The following is a 27,446-nucleotide window of genomic DNA, read 5'->3' on the forward strand; positions in this document are numbered from 1 at the left end:
GCCTCACGCTTGCTCTGGAGGCTATCATATTATCTATTTTGAATTTCAATTGATTGAATTGAATTGAATATCTAGTTTGAATTCTCATTTTCTACTGTATTTCGATACGTTTTCTAAGTAATTTTGACGATATAAAATACATGTTTGTTCCACTAGATTGTTTTAAAGTATATTTCAATATAATTAGTGTCTTTTTACAGGTAAAACTTGGGTATGTTTTCAGACCAATAAACAATAACAAAGTTTTTTAAATCAATATATTTTCAGTTTTATATATATATATATATACATGACTAGGCCAAACAAAATATACAAATTATTACACTTATTACATAGAAGTCAGTCATATTTTACATCATTTTCATAAAACAACAGTTTTAATACTGAGGTAGATGAACATAAAATTAAATCTTTTCTGATATTATACAAAATCAGGACCTAGAAGATGTCCAATGAACAAGTCCTTATGTCCAGACTCACAACGTAGAGAAATCATTTGTATGTTTGTGTTCAAGATACATATTGTCCAGGATACATAGGTTTTTACCTTCGATTTCCATGAATCTGCTTCGATTTTAGGGGTGTGTTCCACCCCAACTAGGGAGTGAAAATTGTTATGTTGAAAATAACCGCGGAAATTGACCAACTTTTCAAAAAAAAATGTTCTAAGCTTTTTTTTTGAAAAATCAATAGATTTTTAGTTAATCACGATTGAAAACTTGGGATTTTCAGTCAAAAAAAATATTTTTCATGAATGACTCGAATACTTTTGATTTTACCAGAAAAAGTGTAAGAAACAAAAATGAAGTTTATAAAAAACAAAGAAATTATTTTTTTTTAAATTTGCTTTAGGCATAATACAAACTGAGTTATCATTTATTAAAGGTTGAAATTTTTTGAATGAAAATTTTTTAAAAATTCAACGTCGAGTAACGGAAAGACGGTAAACTTTTCGACGTAATTGCATATATTTTTCAAACTACTTTTAAAAAGCTTCAAAATGAGAGTTAATATAACAGTATAACTCTTTAGTATAAGAACTAAGGAAGTTATGGCCGAAATCAAATAAATTTATATTCTTTTTGTAGAATAAAACCTCAATTTCAACCTTACCTCCCTAAATGGTAATAAAAATATAAAGTGATGATTTACTTTATTTACGTACTAATAATGATTTCTGGAAGTTTGAACGATTTAGAATGCTTGATTTCAAACAAAATTATGTTTAAAGTCGAAAAATTATTTTCGAAATTGTTAAAAATTTCATCGTTTTTTCAAAATTTCTGAAAAACTATTAGATATACATAAAATCGATACAGAACAAAAAGTTAAAATTTTTTGTAACAAATATTTTGCTTTATTAAATTTTTTCTAACTTCTAAAATAACTGAGATATGACCTTACAAATCGTACCTCAACATCTGGCTGATACAATTTTCGAACCTTTTAAACGTTTGCCTTTTAAAAAATATGAGTGCTAAAGAAATTTGAAACGTTTATAAACTTATGGGTTATAAAATTCTCCATAAATCTACGTTTTGATCAATTAATTTGCTTGAAAATTATCGGAGATATGTCCAAAAAACGAAATACACCTTACTTTTAAATTTTGGAGCAGGTAGATTTTGGAAGTATATAAATATTGTGCATAATTTTTTCATTTTTTTGTTATAAGGGATGATTTATAGGGGTTAAAAATTCTAATTACATAAAATTCAAGTTAGGAGATAAAAAAATGTCAATTTGAAATAAATAAATTAAAAAATTGTATAAGTACGTCAGTAAATATTTTTTTTTCAATTTTTTCCGAAATAGGGGATGATTTATAGGGATTGAAAATTATAAATACAAAATATTCAAGTCAAAACAGATGAAAAGATTTTTATTTGAATAAATAAATCATCAAAAAGAACCAATACGTCTATAAATATTTTTTTTTCAATTTTTTTCGAAATAAGGAATGATTTATGATGGTTGAACATTTGGGTCGCAAATTATTTGAGTTAAACACAAACAAAAGAGTCAATTTAATATAAGTAAGGTACCATAAAGTAATTAAATAATATTTTTTAAAATTTTATATTAACCGGGGGTGCTTTATAATGGATGAAATACATCAAGTAGGTTATAAAAATCATAAATAATATATTGAAGCATTAAACAACTTTTATTCAAACCTATTTTTCTACTCATTAAATGCTTATATTTATGATTTTATTGATTTTTTGCAATAAGGGGTAGTTTTCACCCATAAGTCAAGCTTAATTCCGAATTTTCATGCAAATCGATGCAGATTCATGGAAACCGGAGGTTAAACCTCATTTTAACCTTGGTAGCCTGGACTAGTACAGGTTTCGTAATAAATCAGAAAATGCATTTGGGTCTAAGTAATGCCAAACTATTGTTACACTCTCCAATGTTATTAAAGTATAAAAATTCTTCTTAAAATAATAATAAATAAATCCACGTAGCAACCAATTTAACTTCTCGAATACAGAGCTGCGCATAATCTTAACTGGAAATCTTTGTATAGTAATTTACCACCTAAAGGAACTCTGCTGAGGAACATACTGGGTGACATCAGGCAAAGAGCTTTTCCGTTCATTAGGAATCTTGAGGGTGGTATTTCTGGGAGATTGTGTACTGACATCACGTGTCTTAACCATTCTGCAACGTTTTCTCGTGTCCATTGTCTGGGATCTAGAACCAAAACAATATATAATTAGTTTTTTAAAATATTTATGTCTTTAGATATTATTTCAGGTACAATATGGACATAATTTCTAAATTTTTAAAAAGTATAGCATACATCTTCGAGAATGTATTTCTTAAAAAATTCCATGTAATGTTTGAATTTACTGTCATTTTACTGAAAGGATTGCAGTGTTTAAGTTAATAGGCATTCATTTGTCAATTAAATCCTGTCAAAATTAGAGCAAGTTGTTATTTCGGTTGTGTTTGATAGCCAATAATAGCAAACTTGATATGGAAATTGGAACGGGATAAGTGTCTTTTATCTGATAATTTAGCTGTATTTTTTGCGGGAAAAACCATGGGTGGAAATCCAACACAGTCACGATCCTACCAACAATACAATAAGTACTAATACAACTATAAACGATGTTATTTCTTTGAACTCGTTAAATATTGCCAATTCAAGTACTAATAGTAATGTAACTTCTTCTTTACTTCAAATTAATAATGCTCACAGTTGTACTTTTAATATTACTATTATAAAATAAAAATTGATAAAAGTTTTGTCGAATTTTTTCAAGTCTACGGACGCAAGCAAATTTTTGTATGAAACTCGTGAGTAAAGTAATTTTTTTGCAATTGCAATTTGCAATCCTACTCGCGAAAAAAATATTACTTTTACACTTTTTGCATAAATACCTATTTTTTACTATAAATTAATATAATAATAAACTCGTGTTCCCATTCTTTCGGTAAATCAAGATTGCTGAATCCATGACCAAAGTATTTTCGATGCTCTAAATAATTTTTATATAATACTCATATTTCTTTGGAAATTTTTTTTATAATACTTCTTCTCTTTTTTCTTGATAACCAGGACTATCGCATGAAGATTTACAAATAGAACACTCCATTTGTTTTGTAATAAAAAACGTAAAAAGTTAAACTGAATTGATTGATACACGTTTTCACTGCAGTAAACTAATTTTAGGCGGGATTTATACTGGGAGGTATTCGATCATGATTGCTGAATAAGTCTGAAGTAGGTTCTGTAACCATGAAGAGGGAATTTCAAACAAAGATTTGAATATAAATAGGAATTTTAATTTTAAACAACTTTTCTATTAGGGTTTTTATGCAAAAAGTACATACAGTTTCAATTGGAATTAGAAAACTCTTTTTTGACATTTTTAAGCATTTTGCAGCAGAAAGTTTGTCGGAAAATATTAACCTTCCATTAGTCGCGCGTGTATCTACGAGATACATGGCTAACTTTTTGCTAAATATTTATTTATGGAATAGCTCTAAAAAATGGAGATTTGCAGTAGTTCTCGGCAGATGTATCTCAAAGCCTTTCCTAGAAGTACAATCGGCTGATTTCACTTTTACAACCCCTGGCCATCCTAAACCCGTTCGACCGCCGGATTTGTATCTGCTGTATCTGCTATTTTATTGTTTTTAAGTGTTTATTTGTTTATTTGGATATACAAAAAATGAAACGTTAGTTAAACAAAATCCGGCGTTGATGTGGTCGACAAGCTTTGCGCTACTTATAATGTTGCTAGATCAACTAAGAGGTGGCCTATGGTAATTTTTTACCATTTACTGAACGTAGCTGGAATCAACTCGCGGGTGATATTTCTTGGAAACAAAAATACGTTTGTCACAAAAAGAGAATATTTGAAAAAAATAGGACTAGCCTTGCTAGACGAACAACTAAAAGTGAGCGCCAAAATAAAAAGTCTTCCACGACAAACCAAAGATTTGCTCAACAATTACAAAACCTTGGAAGCACAACAAGAAGTTCAAGAGGCAACACCTGGACCAAGTAAAAGAAAGCGATGCGAACCATGCTATGTGGAAAATAAGAAAACGTCAGTGTCTGCATATTGTTGTAAAAAATGTGGAATTCATTTATGTATAAAACTTCATACAAATATTATTTGTAATAAATGTTATAATAAAGAAATTGAAGAGGGTGATTACTCCGATTAATTTTATAAGTTTGTAAAATATTTTGAATAAATAATGTAACTTTAAGCCTAGTTCTGTCGATAACCTAATTAAAATTTTACACATTGTACATATAAAATAATTATTTTTTTTTACTTGCAAAAATGTTAAATTAAAAGAGGAGAAAAGAAGTATTCATATAAAATTTACTGTATTAATATATTAAAAATAATAATAACAAAAAAAATTTATTTGATATATGTATCTGCTAGATACAACGCCACCAAATACGTTAGAAATACCCGCGCGCCTAATGGAAGGTTAAAGAACATGCTCCATTCCCAATTTTAAAGTAAAAAAAAATTAAAATTGAGCATATATTCATCGCAAAACAAAACCATTCGAAATCGTCATATTTAAATTGTTGTCCTCCAAAAACGCGGCAGGATATTTGTCGGACACTATGAGAATTTTATTATATATAAAATCACTAAAAAATTGGCACGAAATAAATTATATTTGTATTGCAAAAATTACTCCCTTATATTCGTCATATTCGAGGCGTAGCACAAGATCAAAGTAGCAGTTATTTTGTCGGACAATTTTTTTTAGAATTGCTTGTCATAATAGCTACCGAATACTTTAAATTTAAGCACATACTTATTACTAAACAACTCGTGAATTTGACATGTTTCGAAATTAAAATTGAGCATATATTCATCGCAAAACAAAACCACTCGAAATCGTCATATTTAAACTGTCGACCACCAAAACGCAGCAGGGAATTTGTCGGACACTATGAGAATTTTATTATATATAAAATTACTAAACAATTGGCACGAACTAAACTATATTTGTATCGCAAAAATTACTCCCTTATATTCGTCATATTCGAGGCGTCGGACAAGATCAATGCAGCAGTTATTTTGTCGAACAATTTTTTTTAGAATGGCTGGTCATATTGGCTACCTAATGCATTGCATTTAAGCACATACTTATTTCTAAACAACTCGTGAATTCGACATGTTTCGAAATTTCTAGCTCGAAAAAGCAGCACTTACGAAAAAATTCATTGAGATAAAGTTTGTCGGACTGTAGGACGGGTTCTGACAGTGGACTAGATCTGTTCATGTATTTTGTAGAGATTACAACTAAAGAACTAAATGTGTATCCTATTTCCCCAGGGAAACATGTAATAAATTATGTAATATTTTATGGTAGACTTTTTTTAAACTCACCTCTGGGTAGTTCATCTTCATCGTACGTATGTGAAAGTTCGTTCCTGTAATAAGAAACTCGTTCCCATTCTAGAGGTATACCATATCTGACAGGTGATTCTGCAGCTTGTAGAGTCATTTTAAGATCCTTATCGTAGTAGCCTATTTTGAAGATGTTACTTTTTTAACACCTGCAATAGAAAAATGATATTTAGTACTTTAAGGGGCGGAATCGAAGAGATCTGTCTGAAACTTGAAACCGAAAATTGTGTTGTTTTTAGTACGAGTCAAACGTTGTTGTAAAATTTCAAGTGAAACTTGCGAAAAAATCCAATTTAAACATTTATTTAAATGGCAGTGAATTTTTTACGCATACACGTTTATAGTATATTACGTAATAAGAGTTGTAAGTAAACCATTACGCACGAAGTTAAAAATTTCATGAGTGCGTAATGGGCTTACAACTCGTGTAATGTACTAAACTTTTCTACGCCCATTCATTTTATTCCATTAAATAAAAAACACCGCAATTTTATAACAACTTTATTATAATAAACAATAACAATTGAACAATTATTGTAAATCGATTGCGCCTTATTATTTAATGATGATGAACGGTTATTCATAATTGTAGTTCTGCTCGGTACATCAGAAGACGAAGATTGATAATTGGTAATTGCCTCCGATATTCGTAATGCGTTGTCTTTTTTATTTTTAAGAGATTGATTTAAATAACCGAAGATTGCCAGCCACCAACTTGTTTTAATGATAGCATGTCACCTCCTGCATCAACTTACATAGTGGCCGATGATCTCCCGAAACATTGGCCGGTATATTGCTTTGGTTTCGACAGCTCAAGATTTCCAGCAAGTTTACATGGTGTATTACCAATTGTGTTTATCCCCACAACCTGTTTTATGCATTTTTCATTTCAGTAATTAAGAAATAAAAGAAGCATTCTCCGAAAAGGATTTAACGTTATGTTTGTGTCGCCAATCCTTAAATTTTTGATAGGTAATTTCTTACCTCTCTTTGGATTTTAGCGGTAACAAATTATGTGTGGAAGCTTCAGCTTTTTCTAAAGTCTTCGGTGGAGTTCTCATAATTTCATCACTTTCACTACTATCATACATATTCGTAGATAAAGTTGAGAAAATGTTCGGATACAATCATATTTTGTGTGACATGGCATTTATTTTCATAGCATGCTACTTAAGAAAACGTGTCCTATCATTAAAGAAATTGTATAATGTGCTGCCTTCATTTAGGGGCATCACCCTTTCAATTCTAAATATATCTCGCTAATGCTAAAAGTTTTTATATTTTTTAATTGACTAAATTTGTGTAAATAGACCAAATAAAGTCTGTCACAGATAAAAATTTGCTTTTAATTTAATTAAACCAAGAAGTTTAAGTTTTCTTCTCAAAACGCACGTGTATGTTATGAGATCTCATTACATGGCCGCTAAGGCGCAATTATTGAAAAGTTGATGCTATGCATAAAGTATGTGTCAGATTAGTCGAGTTTGAAAAGCAAGAAACCGCAAAAATTTTTCTACTGATGCTTTGTTTGCTATTAAAAATGATCTTGAACTAATTGAATGGATGAAAACACGTGATTTATAAAGGTTTTTAACTTATGTTCCCGACATAAAGACCCAGTTCATGCAATGGAAGAATCATGATTGTTTTATTCCTATATTTATGGGATTGTGAACCTTCATTGGGCTCCTGAAAGTCGAACTGTTAATCATCATTAATACTTTTACTTTCCTGTTCAGCTTAGCAAGCTAAGATTTGAAACTGTAAAAAATATGACCGTGTTTCGAATAATTGTAGCTCGCTTGGAGGGTTGGAATGATATATATTGAGAGCGGTAACAATTAGTAGCTCAAATAAGCTACTAGGAGGAGTAAGTAAGGTAGTCCTCAGGTCAAGTTAGAGTAGCAATTTCTACTACTTTGAGATAATTCTGTACTACTCCAGCTCGTGAGGGCATAAGTTATCATGCAACTTTTTCTACAAAGACCTTCCCGAATCACAACCAATTCCTTACGAGCTTCCAACTTAATACCAACCCAAACCAGATCAATTTCTCTATCAGTGTTTACTGTTTTGTCACTTTTATACCGAGCTTATCGCTTGCTAGGAAGTCTATGCAGTCTCCTACGGTAATCGTTACCAAAACTACAAAATCTTTAATTATCATCAAATCAAATAGTGCCCCATTGAGTTTCTTTTGATAGTCTGGGAAACCTGTTGCGTATAGTATATTTTGTATAGATTTAGAGTAGATGTATGCATATCAGATTAGTGACATTTTGAAATGGGATAGCTCAATCTCAGCAATCGAAAAGTTTGATTGATAAAAGTGAAATAAGGGCTTCTAAAAATGTGATTGAACCTACAATTTCTTGTACAATTCGTACCATAGTTGTAACCTTGGAAAGCAATAAATTCGATATTTATTGTTTATTATCAATCTTAAAGAACCATTGAGGTACAGACAAACAATTATTAATTAATGTTTCCTTGTAATAGCAGTGGTTGTTAGACGCGTAGAAAATTGGCGGTGTCTCAAGCACGATGTAATTTTTTCAAAGACAATCTCAGGAAATGTACGACGTCCGCAACCGTCTTTTGTTAATTTTTCCCTTAACATAAACTGAGGAAGTTCTTAATGAACGTTGTGAATGCATGTTTATAATGCCTTATTATCTCTTAACAATGAACAAAGAAACACTGGGTGCTGCTACCGTCTCGGTGAATAATGAATATGTATTTTTTTTCAATAACTATTTGAAAAAAATTCACATGAAATAAAAATTTTCTTATAAAAGTTGGGTAACAAGATCAGTCATTCGGTGTTTCCCAAATGGAAATTTCCATATCAAAATCATGTCGAAATGGATCCCCAAATGTTTGAATGTTGACCAAAAGCGTCCAAGGGTAGAAGCATCGCGTTCGATCTGTGCTCGATTTGAAAACGATGTAGACTTCTCAAGCCGAATTATTACTATGGATGAGACTTGGGTACATTTCTACGATCCAGAAACAAACCAACAATCGATGGAATGGCGACACTCTGGTTCTCCAAAATCTAAGAAGTTTCGTGTGTAAAAATCTGCTGGAAAAGTTCTTGCTCCAGTTTTTTGGGATTGCCATGGAATAATCATGATTAAGTTTTTGGATAAGGGTAGAACTGGAGATTAATATTCGACATTATTGACCACTCTAATGACAGTGAAAGCGATGATAAGAATAACTCTTTTGATTCTGAAGATGATGAAATGTAATAGCTGTATCTTTTTTGTATGGATATGTAATCACGTAAATAAATAACTAGAAAAGAATATTTATATCTTACGATAATGTCTTTTTGAATTTTATTTTATTTGTGGTAGTACAAATCCTATTAATAATAATAATCAACTTTGACATATATTTATTCCTGATTTATTGCCAGGTATAGGACCTTTTTGCTCCAGTGTGCAACGTTTCGAGCTAAATCTCGTTATGGGTTAGGACCCGCTTCAGATTATAGGTGATCTACGTTGACTCACGTTATAGTTTTCGAAAAGGCTTTTTGACACAAATCACAAACACCTTTGGTAGAAGCGGATAAGTAAGTTATCGTTAAAAAGTAGCTGTTTCTATTCAATAATATTTTAAGATTCATATCAGCTGGTTTAAATAAACGGAATTATTACAACGCATCTAAAATTGATTCGATTATGGTGGCAAAACAACATAAAGGTTTAAGGAGTTAAAGTTTTGAGAAAATTGTTTATTTTCAACTGACTACATGCAGTTACTGGAAGAGTGAATACCAAATGTCAGGAAGTTTCATATTATCTTAAAATAAACATACTTCAGAAAACCAGTCTTTTATCAAAATGCATTCTGTCATAAATTGAAAACCTCCGTTTTTGTGTATTTAGATGAAAACACCACAAAGAGCACCATTTCTTTGTTTATAGTAAAAAGCATTTTGCGTAAACGGGCTTATATCTTTTATTTAGACAAGAAGCATATGGATATAAAAGAACGTCGTTAGTATACAGAGCCGCATCCACTTCAATATATCATTGTCAATCTTAGATAAAACAATGTTTGAAATTTTTCCCATTACCTATACGTACATTATTTTATTTATTCTTTGATAAAAATTGAGTGATTTTTTTGCTGGTATTTTTTTGGCAACACTGTTTTTGACAGATCACGCGTGAATGGTGTCTTGTGTCATTGTCAAACTTGTTCAGTTTGGTCTATAAACGATGAACGCTTGTAAATTATTGAATTTTACTATCAAAATTCATGCTCGGTTAAGAGAGTGCATCGCGCACTTCTTCCAATTTATGGGCAGTTTGGTCGGCATACTGAGGGAACTATTCGGAAGCTTAACTAAGTTTCGAACCCAGTTTATCCTATCGGACATTAAACTACTCACACGCAAATGTACAGTGAGGATCGAAGAAAATATTGCGGCTGTATCCGCAAGTGTTACTGATGACCGTGAAATGTCGATTGGCCGCCGTTCGCAGCAATTAGGTCCACTACGTGGAAAATTTTGCGAAAGGATTTGGGTGTAAAACCTCATAAGATACGGCTGATGCAAGAATTGAAGCCATACACTCTTCCACAACGTCTAACATTTAGTGAATGGGCGCTGGCAAAGTTGGAGGGAGATTGTGTTCTGCGACAGCCAGAAGCAATGCAAGAGCTACCAATGCATCCCGAAAAAGTCACTGTTTGGTGTGGATTATGGGTCGGTGGAATCATTTAGGGCCTTACTTCTTCAAAAGCGACGATGGCCGAAACGTCATTGTTACTGTGTGATGATTGACGATTTCTTTTGCCCAAAATAGAAGAATTTAACATGCCTGACATGTGGTTTTAATAAGACGGTGCCACATAACACACGGCACGCGAAACAATGGCCAAATTGAGAGCCGTCTTCGGTGAACAGTTCATCTTACGTTTGGGGCCCGTCAATTGGCGGCCTAGATCGTGTGATTTAACGCCTTTGGACTATTTCTTTTAGGGTCATGTTAAGGCTAATGTCTACAGGGATGAACCAGCAACGATTGACGCACTGGAAACCAATATTGAAGCATTTAGTCGTGAAATATCTGATTATACTGATCGTTCTATCGAAAAAAATTATTATTATAGGATTTATTTATTTTATTTTTTAAAATGTGGCATTTTCGTACCTTTATAGCTCCATAACATTCAATTTTATGTATCTAATCCCTTTTTTTTATTAGAATCTTAACAGATGACAGGTCCTGTAGAAATTGATGTTTCATTGTTTGAAATCAAGTTGTGAACCTCCAAAATTGTTTAAATATCAAATTTGCGATGCCTTTAAATAAAAGAAAGTAAATGTGTCTTAAGACTGTCCTGCATTGTATAAACACACGTCCTTATCGACAATAACTGTTTTAGCACACCCTCGACAGGAAGAAACATTATCGAGGATCGCACATAGCGGTTGTAAAATATCGCCAGCTGTTCTGTTACAGTTTAATCTGTCTTTACAGCTGCTTTACCTCTTTTCCATTAATTTTAGGGATGGATGATACAACATGTCTTGGCTTCCTAGATGAACTATGCGATAAAAAAGCTTTTTGGAGATGTCAAAAGTGAATGATTTCGAAGTTTTGATTTATGCGGTTCTATTTTAATAGCGTTGTTCTTGTGGGTACTTATCGTTTTACAGGATCGTTAATTTCAGTATAGATTTTTTTTGTTTTCTAATAGTTCAAGAAAAGAATGTTTCTAGTGCCAAGTATTTTCATGATATTCCCATCATAGTTAAAAATGAAGCTTGAAAGGGTGTACTTTAACCCTAGATAACGGGACTTACTTCGTCATGTCATTACGGAACGTAAACTTTATGAAAAATCTTTCCAGAAAAACTCATATGAAGTGGTAGAAACTCTTTATTAGAAAATGATAAAACAAAATATAATTCAAATTCTTATTTATCAACGCTGTATTTTTTGCAAATGTCTCCGCGGTGCTTCCCGTAGATCGGATGTTCACATTATCCGCAAAAAGTTTTTGTCATCCTTCTTTTTTGACTGGGGCAGTAAAAACACGTTTTGCGCTTCTTTTCCTGAGGAATTTTATTTTTTGAATCGTTTTGAATATTCAAAATTATAGCATTTTCTTGGCGGGTATTTCGCATCAAAATTGGGGCCGCTAATCTTCTCATCAGCAAGGCGACGAGTCAAATCTATCGCGTATCACGAAAGGGGTTTCGAAATTATAACTCTTACATTGGTAGAAAGAAGCTCTCTTCAAAAAGACTAAGTTTACCTAGATAGGTTAGGTAGAACTGGACTCACAGGTGTTTTTTCATAATAAAGTTCCCGCTTCCTCCCACCTCTTATTTGAAGAGATAGACTAAAACTTGTAGACTCAAATATACGCTCAATTTCTTGAGGAATACGATAATCATGGTTTAAATGCATCTTGATTAGGCAAAATTTGTAAATTATTCATTTTATAATTTTTGGTATTTAATGACGCCCTCTGGCGGTGGACATACAACTTCCAGGTTTTTATCGAGGTCACTTTTGTTAGAATTTGTTTTCCCGAAGCTGTACTATAAACGGTTCCCGAGATATGACCGAGAGCCGTTCTTATTGGAATGGGTATCGTCCACGAAATCCTAGGAGTTTTTCGTCAATGGCCAGGTAAGATAGATGAGGGTGTATATGATTATCTGCAAATTTCAAAGAAAATTTCCCATATCTCACGAGCAGGTGTAAAAGGATCATTCATTTTCCTTTCCTGGCTTGTTTTTCTTGAATAAAACCAACAATTCAGCAAAAACTGAAATCTATCACAATTCATGTAGGTTTTGTGAAGTGAAACAGTAGTTGTGGTATCAAACATATGCCCGGCCGATAGATGGTTGCTTTCTTGGCAGCCGAGAGGATCAAAATTACAACCAAGGATAGCAATTCTTCTTTAGTGGAAGGTGACACATTGTTGTTATTAGTGAAATTTTGCTTTTTCAGTAATATTTCTTCATTTGTGTGATGTAATAACAAATTAAGTACAGAAAAGAAATGTAAAAAATATGTTCCTGTAGCACATATTGCTTTGGTTCCCCTTTCGAATCCGATACAAAATGGATAAGGTTTCTTGAAGAAGTAGAAGTCCATTTCGCAACCTCTCGAACGGTCCTCTTCAATTATGATTTGGATTGGTTTTATATCAATTTTGGGACGTGCGCTCTGTTAAGCAATCAGCACCATAAACTTCACATATTTCTTTGTGACCCGCAACAGCGTAAAATATGTCGAAAAAGTTTCTGCACTCCATTTAAAATTAACCCACAACTAATAGCTTTAATGAAAGACACGCATTACTTGCTTCTAAAGTTACGCCAATGTGACCACTATCACGGGATAAACACTAACATAAGTTATTCAAAAATAAATCAACGCTCTCTATGATTAAAAAGTGAAAGTACTTAATTGCCAACCTCAAATTTATATCATTTTTGTTAATGACAATAACCTTACATTTGTTCTAAAATTTGTAACATATCGAAACCCCTAACAAACAACCTTAAAGCGGATGTCGGCATTTTTTAACACCTAAAAAGGAAAAAGGGCATTTATTATAAGGCGCCTTTTATAGTATAGTTAACTACCCTCAACAAGCGAAATTTGAGTACGGCCAAAAGGCCTTAATTCACGTGCTTGTTTCCTCAAAATAGAAAAACAAAATTATGGCCGGATTTCGACAGAGCTGACGGAAATAGCACGCTGTCTAAGGAAACACCCCTTCCTGTCCTTATATCAATAATAAGGGATGAAAATTTAGACCCTAGTTGACAGATAGATATCCTGTTGTTAGGAGCAATGGGCTTTTAGTCTTTGTCGTCGGCTGTTTAATAATCGGACCATAATTAGCCTGTTAAAATTTTTGTTTTGACTTTTATGAACTTATATAAAGTTTTATATATGACAATCGTATCAGTAAACAAATCATTTATCATATTTGAAATCGATCAAAAATGTTTTATGGGAAATTATAAGTAAATAAATAAGGTACGGATAAAGTTTATTTATGAAAGAAGAACTTGTTAAACAGGAAGATATTAAAGTTTATTATGATCTACTCAAGTTCTCAAGAAATTGAAAGAATATTGAAATACAAATTTTTTTTCCTAATATTCTATTAAGTTTAACACAGTCTATTTAATCACAATACTTAATTGAAATAAGCACTAAAATCTCCAAACAAAAATGGATATTTATAGTCTATTTCAGAAATATATAGAGTAATAAAATAAAGTAATTGCGTAAGAGAATTAGGAAAAGTATATTTTCTGGCCTGAAGCATCAATATCGGAATATTGGGTAGGGATGTAAATTTTTAGAGATGCAGGTGTGGTCTAAATTTTAGTTATTCGTTATTAAATTGAGAACGAGCCATTTTAACGATTTTCGAAAGTATCAACAATTGACTAATGACAGTTAAATGAGTGTCATTTACTACAAAGCCTACTAAAAGTATACATAAAATATTAAAAATACAATATTAATTTAAAACCTCATATATCTCGGAAACCACTAAAAGTTGGAATAGGATTAGTAAATACAATTTAATTTAATTTTTTTTACAGACCTTGACAAGATAAGAAAAATATTTTTTTTGTTTCTTAGTGCTTGTATCAACGGGACAAAATAAAATTTAGACCACACCTGCATCTCTAAAAATTTACAAATTTAAAGAAAACATTTAAAATCTGGATAACGGTAAGGTTTAGGTATAGAAAAGTATACATGAATTTGCTTTATTTTTTACCCCTGAATGCATTAAAATAGAAAAAACCAGATGGTTCTATTAAAAAAATAAAGAAATTTGATATTTATGAAGTTAAATTTTGAACACTTTTTATACACATCCTGTATAAAATGAAACATTTTTCTGCATAGATTCATATAAGTCTGGCCTTGCTGAAAGCAACCAAACAAAAACTATTTTCATATCTTTTAGGGTATCCTCGTAAAAAAAATAATTTATAAGGGTCAGCAACGGTCAAAATTTTTTCAAAAAAATTAATATCTCAAAAAGTATTCATTTTTCGGAAAATGTTTTTAGACAAAAGTATACTAAAATTTTACGTAGATTTCAAAAAGGTATTAATATACATTATATTATATACATTATTTTAGTTAAAAAGATCGTATCCGAAAAGCCAAACGTAGAAATTTTCATGATTTTACTATAAGTATACCTTAAAAGGCTATATACTCCTGCTCCTACTTTGGTTAGATTGTAATTATAACTGAAGTTTATAAAAATTATCTATTAATTATTCGAAAGCTGGGAATATCTATTGAAAAAGTATACTTTGGTATGCTACAATCCTACAACAACACACTTATAACTGGGTGTGATATCCTGGTGCAAGTAATTACTGTCGCAGCTTACCCTACCGTTTTTATTTAGCCTTTAGTAATTTTGAAACACAGGCACCTGTAACCTAGGCTACCTTTTATTGGCATTGTTAAAATTTCTCCAAAATAGGTTAGCATGACCTTTCCCAAGAAAGGTTTCATATTGAATTTTTTTCGGCGGTGATTAACCTCATTGTTTCTATTCTGAGTTTGAATTTTGATGTCTACACCATAGTGATGGATCCAACACTCATCTATTGTTAATAGTTTTGCAAGAAAACTTTCTTTGTCTTTTCTTTACCAACTGCGTTAAAAGATGACTGCAATTGTCTTCTCTAGTTCTATCAACATAGAGCCTATCATGCAGATAATTATTTCATGTTCAGTTCGAAAGTAAGTATATTATGTATAATATGAAATTACACTATTCGTCAGATAGTTTGACACTGATCTTGCAATACGAGATGAACTCCGTAAACATTTTTGTGTGGAAATAGTTGTAAGTGCTTCACCAGTATGTTCGTTCGTACACAACCGTCTATTCCATTAAATATGATACTGCTGATTCCCCCAATGTTTCCACCAAACTCTTGTGAATTAAAGTTGGGATCACATCACTGCGCGTCACTCGAAAAAGATCTATTTGGATACTGAGATGTGATTCTCCCCTGCTTTCTTTCAATTTTTTTGATTCACAAAAAGTTCTGAAGCAAAACGTTAAGTTTTCGTATATAAATTTCACTTTTTAGACCATTTTATATTCAATTTCTTCAAGGCACGTAGTTGAGTCTAAGTTAATTTTAATTAATAACAGAAATCTCTTTTGGATAGTCCAGCACCAAATATTATATTTCAATTGAAACTAATGTTGAAAATAATTCTATACTAATAATTATCTATAAAGAACCGTGTTTGTTATAAGAGAAGTTTGGAAATGTATCTAAAATTGTTTCTTATATTGTTAATATTATACTATAAATTATGAACATGGAAAGTATGTAATATTGTGAGTAAAAAACCATATTCTTCATTCTTTGATACCGAAAGGAAATTGAGTAATTTCTACCTTTTTTTTTCGAAGATAAACCATACACCAGTTAACGGAAGTGTTAGTGCATCTGCCACAAAGTTTATTAAACGCGAAATTTATGGATCCAAGGCGATCCAAATTAACTAAAAATAGCCAGAGCGTTTATTTTATGATGTTAAGGAGTAATTTAAGTAAATTGAGCAATCATATAATTTTTGATTATCGATCAGTACGAAAATAAGACGCTTGATCGATTATAAAAGTTCAAAAATTTATAGCCCCTCATTGTACAAAATTACGTTGGAAAAAATTGTTTAGGCCAAACTATATACCGAGAGACCTGATCCTGAGGGTCTCGATTCGTGCCTAGTTAAAATTTTCTTCATGAAAATCTAAGTTTTTTATAAAAAAAAACTCCTCTTTAAAAAAATCAGCTATACACTAACGATCAAAAGATTTTGCCCACCTTATAGTTTTCGTGACACACAACAAGTAAAAACTAATACGATCCATTTATTGTTATATTCTAAAGAACATATATAGATAAGTATAAAGTCGTCTATTTGGTTACAATCGTTTTTCAGGATATTCCAAAGAGGAGAAGTGGAAGTAGGACACTGCTTGCTTACTTCCCTGGTCAATTTTTGCCACAACAACTCAATCGCGTTGAGATTGATGACCAAATAATTACTTTCATTACAATCTTCCTTTACAATTATTTCAAATACTATTTGCGCAGCTTCGAGGAATTCTTGGGATAGTTGTCATGCTGGAAGTTAATTTTCTGCCGATCAGGAGCTGATCTGAACGTACTATATTTTCTTCAAAATCCCTTCAATTTCCAGTCGCCCTTCTTCCAAAACCATCACCTCCTCGGCTGTGTTTTACAGTCGGGATTACACATAGATCTACCAGACGTTCATCCTTTGACCTGCACATAAACGTTCATCTCTTAGACTCAAAAACTTCAACTCATCACTCTATCAAACTCTCTCCCATTCTTCATACGTCCCACTGCAACTTCTTAATTTTATTTTGACGTCTGCCATCCTTTCAAAAAGGCCAAATTCTCTCAATCTCCTTTTCACTGTAGAAGAACTCAAAGGCAGATCCCTATTTGCATTGATCTCAACGTTGATCACGTTTTTCAAGGCGCTCTGAACGTTTTCTATCGCCAAAAGTCCTGATGGATGCATATTTTTTCACGTTGTAGTCCCCGGTCACAGTTACTTTTCCAGACTATGAAGACTTGCACGAGTTTCGACCAAAAGTTCCTTGGTTTTACCCAATTTAAAACTTAGATGTCTGAATTTGCCTGAACCAAAAAATTCGTATGCGAACTTCGCAAAAAGATGTCTTGGTTCAAAAACTATAAATCAGAGCACGTTCTTGCTTCTCTCAGGGCTAACTGGGACTAAACTATAATCATAATCACCGAAGAAATAATTCAGAAATGAAGAATAATAAACAAGCCGGTAGGCAAAAACTTGTGGCCAGTAGTGTATATAAAACCCTAAAAATTTATAATAAAAAACAAAATTTACTTAATTACCGAGACTGCTTCAAAACTACCGAGATCGAGACGGGATTTTTCTATTCAATTCAAGTTTTATTTATATTTTATCCTTATTCTGCTTATGTACCAAAAAAAAATAATAATAATGGAAATATAAAACGGCCAATCTAAAGTTTTGATTTTGCTTCCAAGCAAGAATTTAATTTGCCTGCTACTAAATATAATTTCAACTTAAAAAACTGAAAGTTAGTAGGGGGTCTACCTATCAAAGGGTATGCTAATTCGTGAAGATTGGTAGGATCTCGAGTAGGAAGAGATCCACATTTTTAGATCATTCCTAATCCTAATATGTCTGCCTAGAATGCGAAACCACACCCAATGAGACAGTTGAAAATGAAGATATAAGCAGCAAAGCCCATGGCTCGTTCCTCGCTGAAGAAAAAGAAAGAATAGACGGACACTTTCATTAAACCTAAAAAAATAGTAAACAGAAAGATAGAAGAGGGACTACCTATTAGAGGGTACGCTAATCCGTGAAGATTGGCAGGTTTTCGAATAGGAAGAGATCCACACTGTTAAGATCATTTCTAATGTGTTGGTTTCTTCAAGAATCCGAAGCCACTCTCAAAGAGATTGTTGAAAAAGAAGAAATAAGGAGCAAAGCTCATGGCTCGTTCTCTGAAGAAAAAGAAAAATTTGGAGGACACTTCCATTAAACCTAAAAAAATAGTTCGAGGCAACAGCAAAGAAAACTGACGGCCCCATGAGATGTAGATGTTGTAGGAAGATCAAGTTGGTATACATGGTTAAGGGGTGTATATTTTTAAGGGGTAGGTTTGGTGTGGTGTGTATCCATCTAAGACACGACGTTAATGTACTTATAAATCAACAAATTACGTGTAATATCTACAATGATTTATGAGGATGTATGTAAAATATTTTGACATTTTGTGTGGATCAACATTAGGCTAAAAATTTTTCAATATATCATCGTATTTATACAATAACAAACAACAAAACAATAACAAAACAACAAACTTCGAGTACCAGACAGGTTTGATACTTCGTAACCATTCGTAATTAGAATTTTATAACAAAAAAAATTATGATAATAAAATAAAAATCATAATATTATAAACTTCTTGAAAATCAAAACTAAGATCAATAGTGAAAATCTTTGACGAAATAATTAAGACGAACTGTATTTTTTTATATATTGGTTTCACTCACCCAATGAAAGTAAAGAATCTGTTTATCACTTCCTGTGTGTTATCACTAAAAATGAAATACAGGTAAAATCCTGCGTCGATACCGCGAGCGATAATATCGAAATACAGGAGAATTTAATTTTTTTATAGGTACCGTCAAAATGTATGTGTATGTATGTATTTATTGTAAAGGACGTCGTTAGAACAGGATATCCGTATCCTTGTCCATATAAAAGCAATAGGACAGGAAAAGGAAACATATTATCACCGATTTTCAATTGCCATTATCATTTTTCCGTTCCATTCATTTAAATACAAAATTCCTGTTTTGTTTATAAAATTATATTCAATTGCGTTGATGATATGTCCGGATATTTTTATTTCAGCTGTTTGGTAATGACGTAAAATGTATTTAAACGTTTTCGAAGGACCAAAAAATGTAATAATGTACTCGGTTTCAATATTATATCTGAACCTATAGCAAGAGATAAAAGTATCATAGAAGATGATAACTAACTAACAGTTGAATCAAATTAAACAATTTTAAGAGATTTTTCAAATTTTACTTAAGGATACACTAAGAACCATATAAAACCTACAGGAAAGTTCATTATTTTTCGTCAATAAAGAAAATCCCAGTGAAAAACTTTGAGTATTACACGTAAATGGAGAATACCATGACTGCGTTATATTCGGTCGATATCGTAATAGCAACGAGGCTTCAAAACACTGCGAGGTAGACGGATAGTATAAAACAAGGAAAATAGAAGTCAAAAGCGAGAAAAGACAAGCCACCGACCCAACTGGAACATAAAAATCCACGACGAAGAAATCCAGTCGACAAAAAAGGCCAAATACCTAGGCGTTATGTTAGATCCACGTCTCACTTTCAGTTAACACGTGAAAAAGTGAGACAAACGAGAGCAAAACTATGCGGATTGACCGGTAGAAAAAGCTAGCTGAAGACGAAAACACAACATTTATTAGGAGTATAATATTATCAATTATGACGTAAGACTTGGTTGCATGTGGACACATGCAAATCGAACCGATCAAAAATACAGGCCCAACAAAACGCTGAGACAAGCATTAAATGTCCACTGGACAACAAGAAACAGAGAAACACAAAAAGTATTGGACCTCATGGACAAGAGGGCAGAAAAGCTACTCGAGGAAGTGGAATGAAGGGAATTCATCAGATTCATCAGAGAGGATTATAAGAAACCCGGGAGGCCGAGAAGACAACTGGATCGATAGGTTAAATTAGGTTAGTAAAAAATATCAAAAGTATAAAAAACCACAAAGCCACAAAAAACCCAAAAAATACTTCCAGGATCCTAGGTTTTTCGAGTCAGACCCAGAAAGGACACCTCCATACAAGGTAACTCCGCACTTAATAAGTAAGCTATCGGGGATAGATGTAAAGAAGACGAAACACTACTCGGATTAGATCTTTTCTTACCGGAGAAGATTGAAAGGGGTTTACCCGACGCATCGAAAACACACACATACACACATTAAGACGTCCAGACAACCAAGAATTCAAGAGTGTATAGCCAACACGCTAACTCTTAAAAAAAAGACAAGACGTCCAGAATCTTCCGCAGAACTCCGCTGACTATTTAGCTATCGGATTCAAAGCTTTTTTTCATAAAAAACTTTATTATATTAGTAATTTCGCTGCGCTTATATTTATACAGAGCTGAATAGAGCAGATGACTTGGGTGGAGATAGGCGCATTCGTAAAACGTACAATTTTATGTTGCCTATTTTAGTTAGTACCACAGTTTTTCCGATTAAATTGGAAGTAGCTCAAAAAGCATTGAGAAGATCAACATACAGTATTTCTTTTGTATTGGAAAACGTCTCTAGCTATGATCTTGAAAATAGTTACGCAGAACTAAATGGCAACGATGCACAAAATTATTAAAGTGAGACCTGAAAAAGTTAATTAGATGGTACCATAAAATGGATTTGCATCTTATCACCGAGGAAAAGTAGGTTAAACATTACATCATAATTCTATATAAAAATAGAATTAAAAGCATTGATTTATTTATTACTCAAAAAGCCGTAAGTGAACGAGAGCGCGATTGAAATTATAGTACCTAAATTTATGAAGAGAGGTGGTAGGATCTTATTTCATATGTTAAATTGTATTCTGCGTCAGTATGACTCATAGCTTTACTCAATTTTCAATATCTATATATAAGAATATTGTTTTTGTTGATAAAGTATCTTGATTTTACGTCTCTATCAATTGAAATTTCGTTTCAAAGCATATAATATTGACGTTTTGACTCCTTTCAGTCTTAATCAAAATATGATTTTCGTATTTTTTCTAACCAATAGATCACCTACATTATGAATATCTAAATAAAATCAAAATATAAATCTGTTTTAACAAGAAAAATTACTTTTTTCTTAGTTTTTACATCTCAAAAATATGTAGCAGCCATCTATCAAATTATTTGTAGTTGCATTAATATTTATAAAATTGAACTATAAATTTTACTTACATTATTTAGGTGTTTTTTATTATTGATAGCTTTCTCTTTTTTAGGTATGTAAACCATTTCGAAAAATTCTCTTTTTCGTGTATTTGTTGTGTAATGCAGTTTTATTTTTTTTATCGTAATTATGACCTTTTAGTCTATTTTCTAAATACTGAGATGTCTGCCCTATGTAGACAGCATCACAATCATTACAATGTATTTGTCATTTAATATTACTTATATTTGGATAATGTATTAAATCCTTTATGAATTATACTAATATCATGTTTATTGGAATAATTCGAAAGTCGTTAGGAAAGTGCTTTACATATATAAAGGAAAACTGTTTTATATTTTGATGTTCGTTTTTAAAACAGATTTCTATTTTGATAATCAGACCTAAAACAAGATAATTTATCAACAAAACCATATAAAAGAGGTCTAAAAAATGATAATTAAAGAAATTCATAAGATTTAGTCATGACATAAGGTTACCACCGATTAATAATGAAATACATTGTATGATGAGAAAAGGGTTTCAGATAACGATCAGTTTACGAAATACTTCTCTCTATCATTCAAATATGAGCGAAGTTTATTTTCCCTAAATATTTCTAATTAAATTGCTGGGTACTTGGATATTGAAAAAAAAAATTAATTTGCAGTTGATTTATCTCAGAAATACCAGATTCAACTTATAAAATATGTATGTAAAGTTTATATGGCATGTATAACATTTTTAACAAACATTAGTTTGTTAGCTTTAGCGAAATAATTCATCCTTTGTATGAAGATTTGAAAGATTGAAAAACAGTTTTCTTGGTACCACTACTTATAGTTGAATTCCACAATTATATAGAATGAGATTATTGTATATTGTACAGTGATATTATAGGTTTTTTACCCTCTACCAAAAAATTACTAACAAAAAGCTTCAGTATTAGTTAATAAAAAAGTAAATGGATTCTAACAATTCTTCAATTTTGTAGGTACAAATTTAGAAAAGACTTTTTATTCCACACACTCTCCAAAAACTTATCGCTCAGGTATTCGCTATTTTCTTATATTTTTTTGTGTAGTCAATTCATTTGATTTACTTAAGTTTCGAACAGGCTTTTGTTTGGGTTTATTTGAACTTTTCAAATAGCGATTTTCAAAGCGAAACAGGTCGATGCAAAATAAGTATTAAATTGTTATTTATAACTGTTATTGTCCTAGTGAGGTAACTCATAAAATTTTTTATATTTTTTGTTAACATCAATAATAGGAAGACGTAATATGTAAAATTTTTTTCGTATTAAATTATTATTTCCGCAAATTTGTGACTGACTTGTCGATTTAGTTCCCCTTTAGACCTACAAAGGTATCTGGTATCCTACTATAGAAAAAGAAAGATATTTGTTCCCTTACTAACTCAATTATTATTATTTTAATGACATTACAAAGATAAATCAAGAGTCTTCTAATAAATAAATTAGTTATTTCCATTTCATTGTATCTATTTAGATACACACAATTTTTAATCGATTATTATGTATTGCTTTTACTAAATTCCGTATTAAGTGTTTCTAACTGAATACTCTGTATTAGCAATTGTAATATGTATAAATAAAAAATATAATAGCCCCCTTATTTTGCTTTTTTCTCATTTCAGAATGTTTTTGTTTGTGTTTAACAGTAATTCTTGTGTAAATTTATTATCACAATTTTTACTCACCTTAATGTGTGAATCCAAATTTCTGCACCTTTAACAAGTACCTATTCTAAATTAAACTGGATAACTTGTGACTCGCGCAATTTGAGCTATAAAATAATCAATAACCCACCTCATACACTTGGGAGCACGTGGCAACTGTCAGTAAAATTATTGTAAACAAGGAGCGTTTGGAATTGAACGTGCGCGTACGCAACTTCTCGCTACAACGTCTGAAGTTCGAATAACCACGCGGCTTATAATGTCGACGTTTTATAGCAGGGATGTTTCTTCCTACCCTCAACAATATATACTGGTTCAAACAATAAAATATTTTTCTTTTCTATTATGAAAGTGAAACCCGTACAAAAGATTCCGAATGTGAGCAATTTGAAATGTAATTTACAGAATAATTCGTAAATTGGTGTCCACTCTATTTTTGGATGTAAAGAATCAAAAAATTAATATTTTCAATTTTTATTCATGTTGTTGTTTCGTTCGGCGTATTTAATGTACAAAGGAGATCTTTGAAGTTTGAAATCTATCATTTCCACACTATTTTGGCATTAAAAAAATCCTAAAACGACTAAATCCCTGATTTGTTTCGGAAAAGTGTACTTAAGAATTTTTTTGCTATTTTTTTGAAAAGTAGACACAAAGACGAACAATTTGAAAAAATTATTAGGTATGAATATCTTAATTTAAACAAAAATTTCCAGATGATTAAAAATTTTGCAAAAGGTTTTCCATTTTCTTGTTGATATTTTTAGTAATTTTTCTTCATTTTCTCGATTTTTTTTGGAACTATTAAAGCAAAAATGAGACCTACGTTGAAAAGCCACAATTTTATCCTCTATCTGGCTGATAAAAAAAATTACGTTATTATTCGTTTCATAATTGCAATTTCTTCCCCAATCAAGCCCGTAAAGCCACCTCGGCCATTTCTAATGTCAGAATTAGATTCAGCAGTCCCGAAATATTTTCAAAAATCAGCGAAATCAGTAGACGACACAATGCAGAAAAACGTATGTCGATATGTGGTGTCTACCAGTTTTTCCGATTGATTTTCTGTCTTTCCTGGACTATTTTTAGTGCTACTGTCCGATAAAACACAAATGAATTGCCTGACTCAGATAAATTAAAAGAAAGGACACTATGGAATGGCCAAACACATCTCCCGATTACTCACTTTTAGACTATTTTTTCTGAGGATATCTAAAAAAGATTGTATACAAGTCAAGCAAATAATGTTGATTAAATAAAAGAAAAAAGACAATTTTCAATAATTTCAGAAATAAATTTGGTATTATGAGGTCTTGACAGTTCTATATGTAATTTAATAGTATATGGTATGTGTATTTTCTCATATTTTTTAAAGCAGATTTTATACGTTTTTTCTTTCAAGAAGAAAGGAATTGTATTTCTTTAAACGGTTTTGTTGCAGGTTATGAAAACGACTTTAAATCAAAATTCCGTTCATAAAAGTAACAATTGGATAACATGTTGACGTATCAAGTTTAATGTAAGTAAATTTATTCAAATTAATTGTACAAACCAAAGGAAATGTCCCATTTTATTTTGCATAAATAATGCTAATATCCATAGACGTCTACAAGATTATTTATTCCAGGAGTTTTGAACCTTTTCAACGCTGCGATCTCGTTGAGAATTTTGGCGACCCCTTTTGGTAACATCGTAAAGTAGGATTCCGTACTCGAACAGACAGCAATCATAAATTGTTAAAAGACATGTTCCAATCGCAATTAAAAACTTTATTAACAAGACTATGCACAACTTGAGGAGATCAGCAATACCATCGATTTTGCACGTATATTTAGGTCAAGAAACTGAATATTTGAAGGAGAGAAGCATCGAATTAATATCTCATTATCACCTAATGACTTTTACTACTTCCCAATTGTCAAATAAAAGATTCGTGGACAGTTACTTCCATCACTTCAAGAAGATGTTGAAGTCTTTCAAAGTCATGTTTCTACGATAGCAGCTTTAGTTGGGAAAAATGTTTCCAGAATTGGTTTATGTATGTAAAAATGTGTAGACTTCGAAGGTGAATATTTCTGTAATAAAACACTTTAATTTAAGCTTGTTCGTTACTGTTTCATTTTTTTTAAACTTACAATGCAACTTTCCTATTTCTTCGGAACAGCTTTAAGGGACAGAGTCGACAAGAATCATTAGTAGGGATGGAAAAATGAAAAAAAACTATATGGATTTATATACCTACATTTCGACCCTACAGAATGAAGCCAAAGTGCGTCCTGGAATTCGAGGATGGTCCCAGAAGCACCTGGCATGACCTATAGATGGCGGCAGTTGCCTGAAAAGTACCACTGTATTAGAAAATACACAATCTATACAGCATATGTTTCAAGTTTGAAGACGCCACGTTGCTTAGTATTTATTTGGCAGCCATCGATAGTGAACGTTTTCAGTGAATTTGTAAACATGGAAATAATTGGTCATTTTCAACACTTTTATTTGAAACGCATTAGTTCAATCAATATGAAAGCTGAACTAGATTTTACTCTGAGTGAGACTGCTTCTCCATTATCCACAGTAAAGTATTGGATAATAGAGTTTAAAGAAGACCGTACGACCTGCGAAAATCTGCATCGCAGAGGTTGACCAAATGAGGTGGCGACTCCAGAAATGTTGAAGAAAATCCACAAAGCGATACTGGATGATCATTAACCGAAAGCTGTGCGCAAGTGGGTGCCGCGGTTGCTCACAATGGAACAAAAACAACGTCGTGAAGATGTTTTCATCGAGTGTTTGGCAATGTACCACAGAATTTTTGCGCAGTTTCATAACCATTGATGAAACGTGGGTCCATCACTTCACACCCGTTAGTTCGGTTTTTTGGGATGCGACTCGGATAATTTTCTTGACTATTTTGAAAAAGAAAAAACTATCAACGACAAGTATTATGCGAAATTATTGCAACGTTTGAGAAATCAAGCTAAAACAGCCACATTTGGCTAAGAAGAAAGTGTTGTTTCATCATGACAATGCACTAACTCACATATCCGTTACTGAGATAGCCAAAATTATTGAATTAAAGTTTGCATTATTGCTACCCCATGTACCCTGTTCGCCAGATTTAGCCCCTTCGCATTATTTTCCAACAATCAAGCGGTGAAGTAGGCAGTTAATGGCTACTTTAAGGATCTTAACTATTCTTATTATAAAAAGGATATAGGACTATTAAACATTGCTGGAAGAGCTAAAAGGAGATAAAGTTGACAAATAACTTTTTTTGAAAACTTTTGTGTTTTGTTTGTTGGGTCAGGTACTTCTGGGATCATCTTTCTACGTTATTATCTCATATTAACTTCCTCAAAAATTTATCAACTCCATTGGTAAAATAAAAAATGTATTGCAGTTTTTGTTGAACGTTGCCGGACAAATGGACAAAAAACTTTTGGAACATAAATGTCATCCGACCCCCTTCCATTATCCTCAATTTTTTTAAGTTCCTGGCAATACGAACTTTGTAAATTCTCAAATTTGTCGTTGTGCTCTTAGTTCAAATTCTGAAACTTCCATCACCTCGCAAATCCCCCTATCAATCGAAAGCTCTAGTCTTTATATTATTTGCCAGATAACTTCAAAAATTTCTTTATAGAGAGTTTAATTTGGCTAGACTATAATTTCTACATTTTCACATTTTTATTGTAAAGAAAACTAACAATTTTTGCACTGATATCTCAGATGCGATTGTTGATATTCGTGACCGTGCTTGAAAATCAAACAAGTTTTATACCGTTCGTGAATTTTCCTAATAACCATTACCTAATGGTGGGTCCACACGATTCATACTTTTGTTCGTACAGATATCTGTATAGATTATGAAGTCGGAGTAAAAAATTTTATCCAAACATTTGAATAGAATGTCTGTACAGACTTTTCATTACTTTAAACTTTCATTTGTTGTGCCTAAATATGAATAAACTTTTATTGCAAAGAAGACGTCAAATATTATGAGCAACCGCAGCTTGCATTATTGTTGAAGAAGAAGAAAAAGAACTGAAAAAAAAAGATCTTTATGGTGTAAAATTTAACCAGTGAATTAGCTTGTGACGATGGTCATGATTTTCAAACTATTTACGAATGGACGTAGATGCGTATAAAGAATTTTTAAATTTAGTTATTACGTTAATAGTGAAACAAGATACCTCTATGCGAAAA

At 31.9% G+C, this 27,446-nt stretch overlaps 1 protein-coding gene across 1 annotated transcript; it reads right to left on the reverse strand.

Annotated features, from left to right (window-relative positions):
- Positions 1-242: 242 nt before the first annotated feature.
- Positions 243-23,487, reverse strand: LOC130893790 (transcription factor ETV7). The gene is made up of 3 exons (XM_057800162.1): positions 23,262-23,487; positions 5,886-6,055; positions 243-2,700 (listed from the first exon to the last, which is right to left on the reverse strand). Exons 2-3 carry the CDS (start codon positions 6,001-6,003, stop codon positions 2,480-2,482), a joined length of 339 nt encoding a protein of 112 aa, XP_057656145.1. The 5' UTR covers positions 6,004-6,055; positions 23,262-23,487; the 3' UTR covers positions 243-2,479.
- Between the last annotated feature and the right edge of the window lie 3,959 nt (positions 23,488-27,446).

This window comes from Diorhabda carinulata, chromosome 5, assembly GCF_026250575.1.
Source record: "Diorhabda carinulata isolate Delta chromosome 5, icDioCari1.1, whole genome shotgun sequence".
NCBI lineage: Eukaryota > Metazoa > Arthropoda > Insecta > Coleoptera > Chrysomelidae > Diorhabda > Diorhabda carinulata.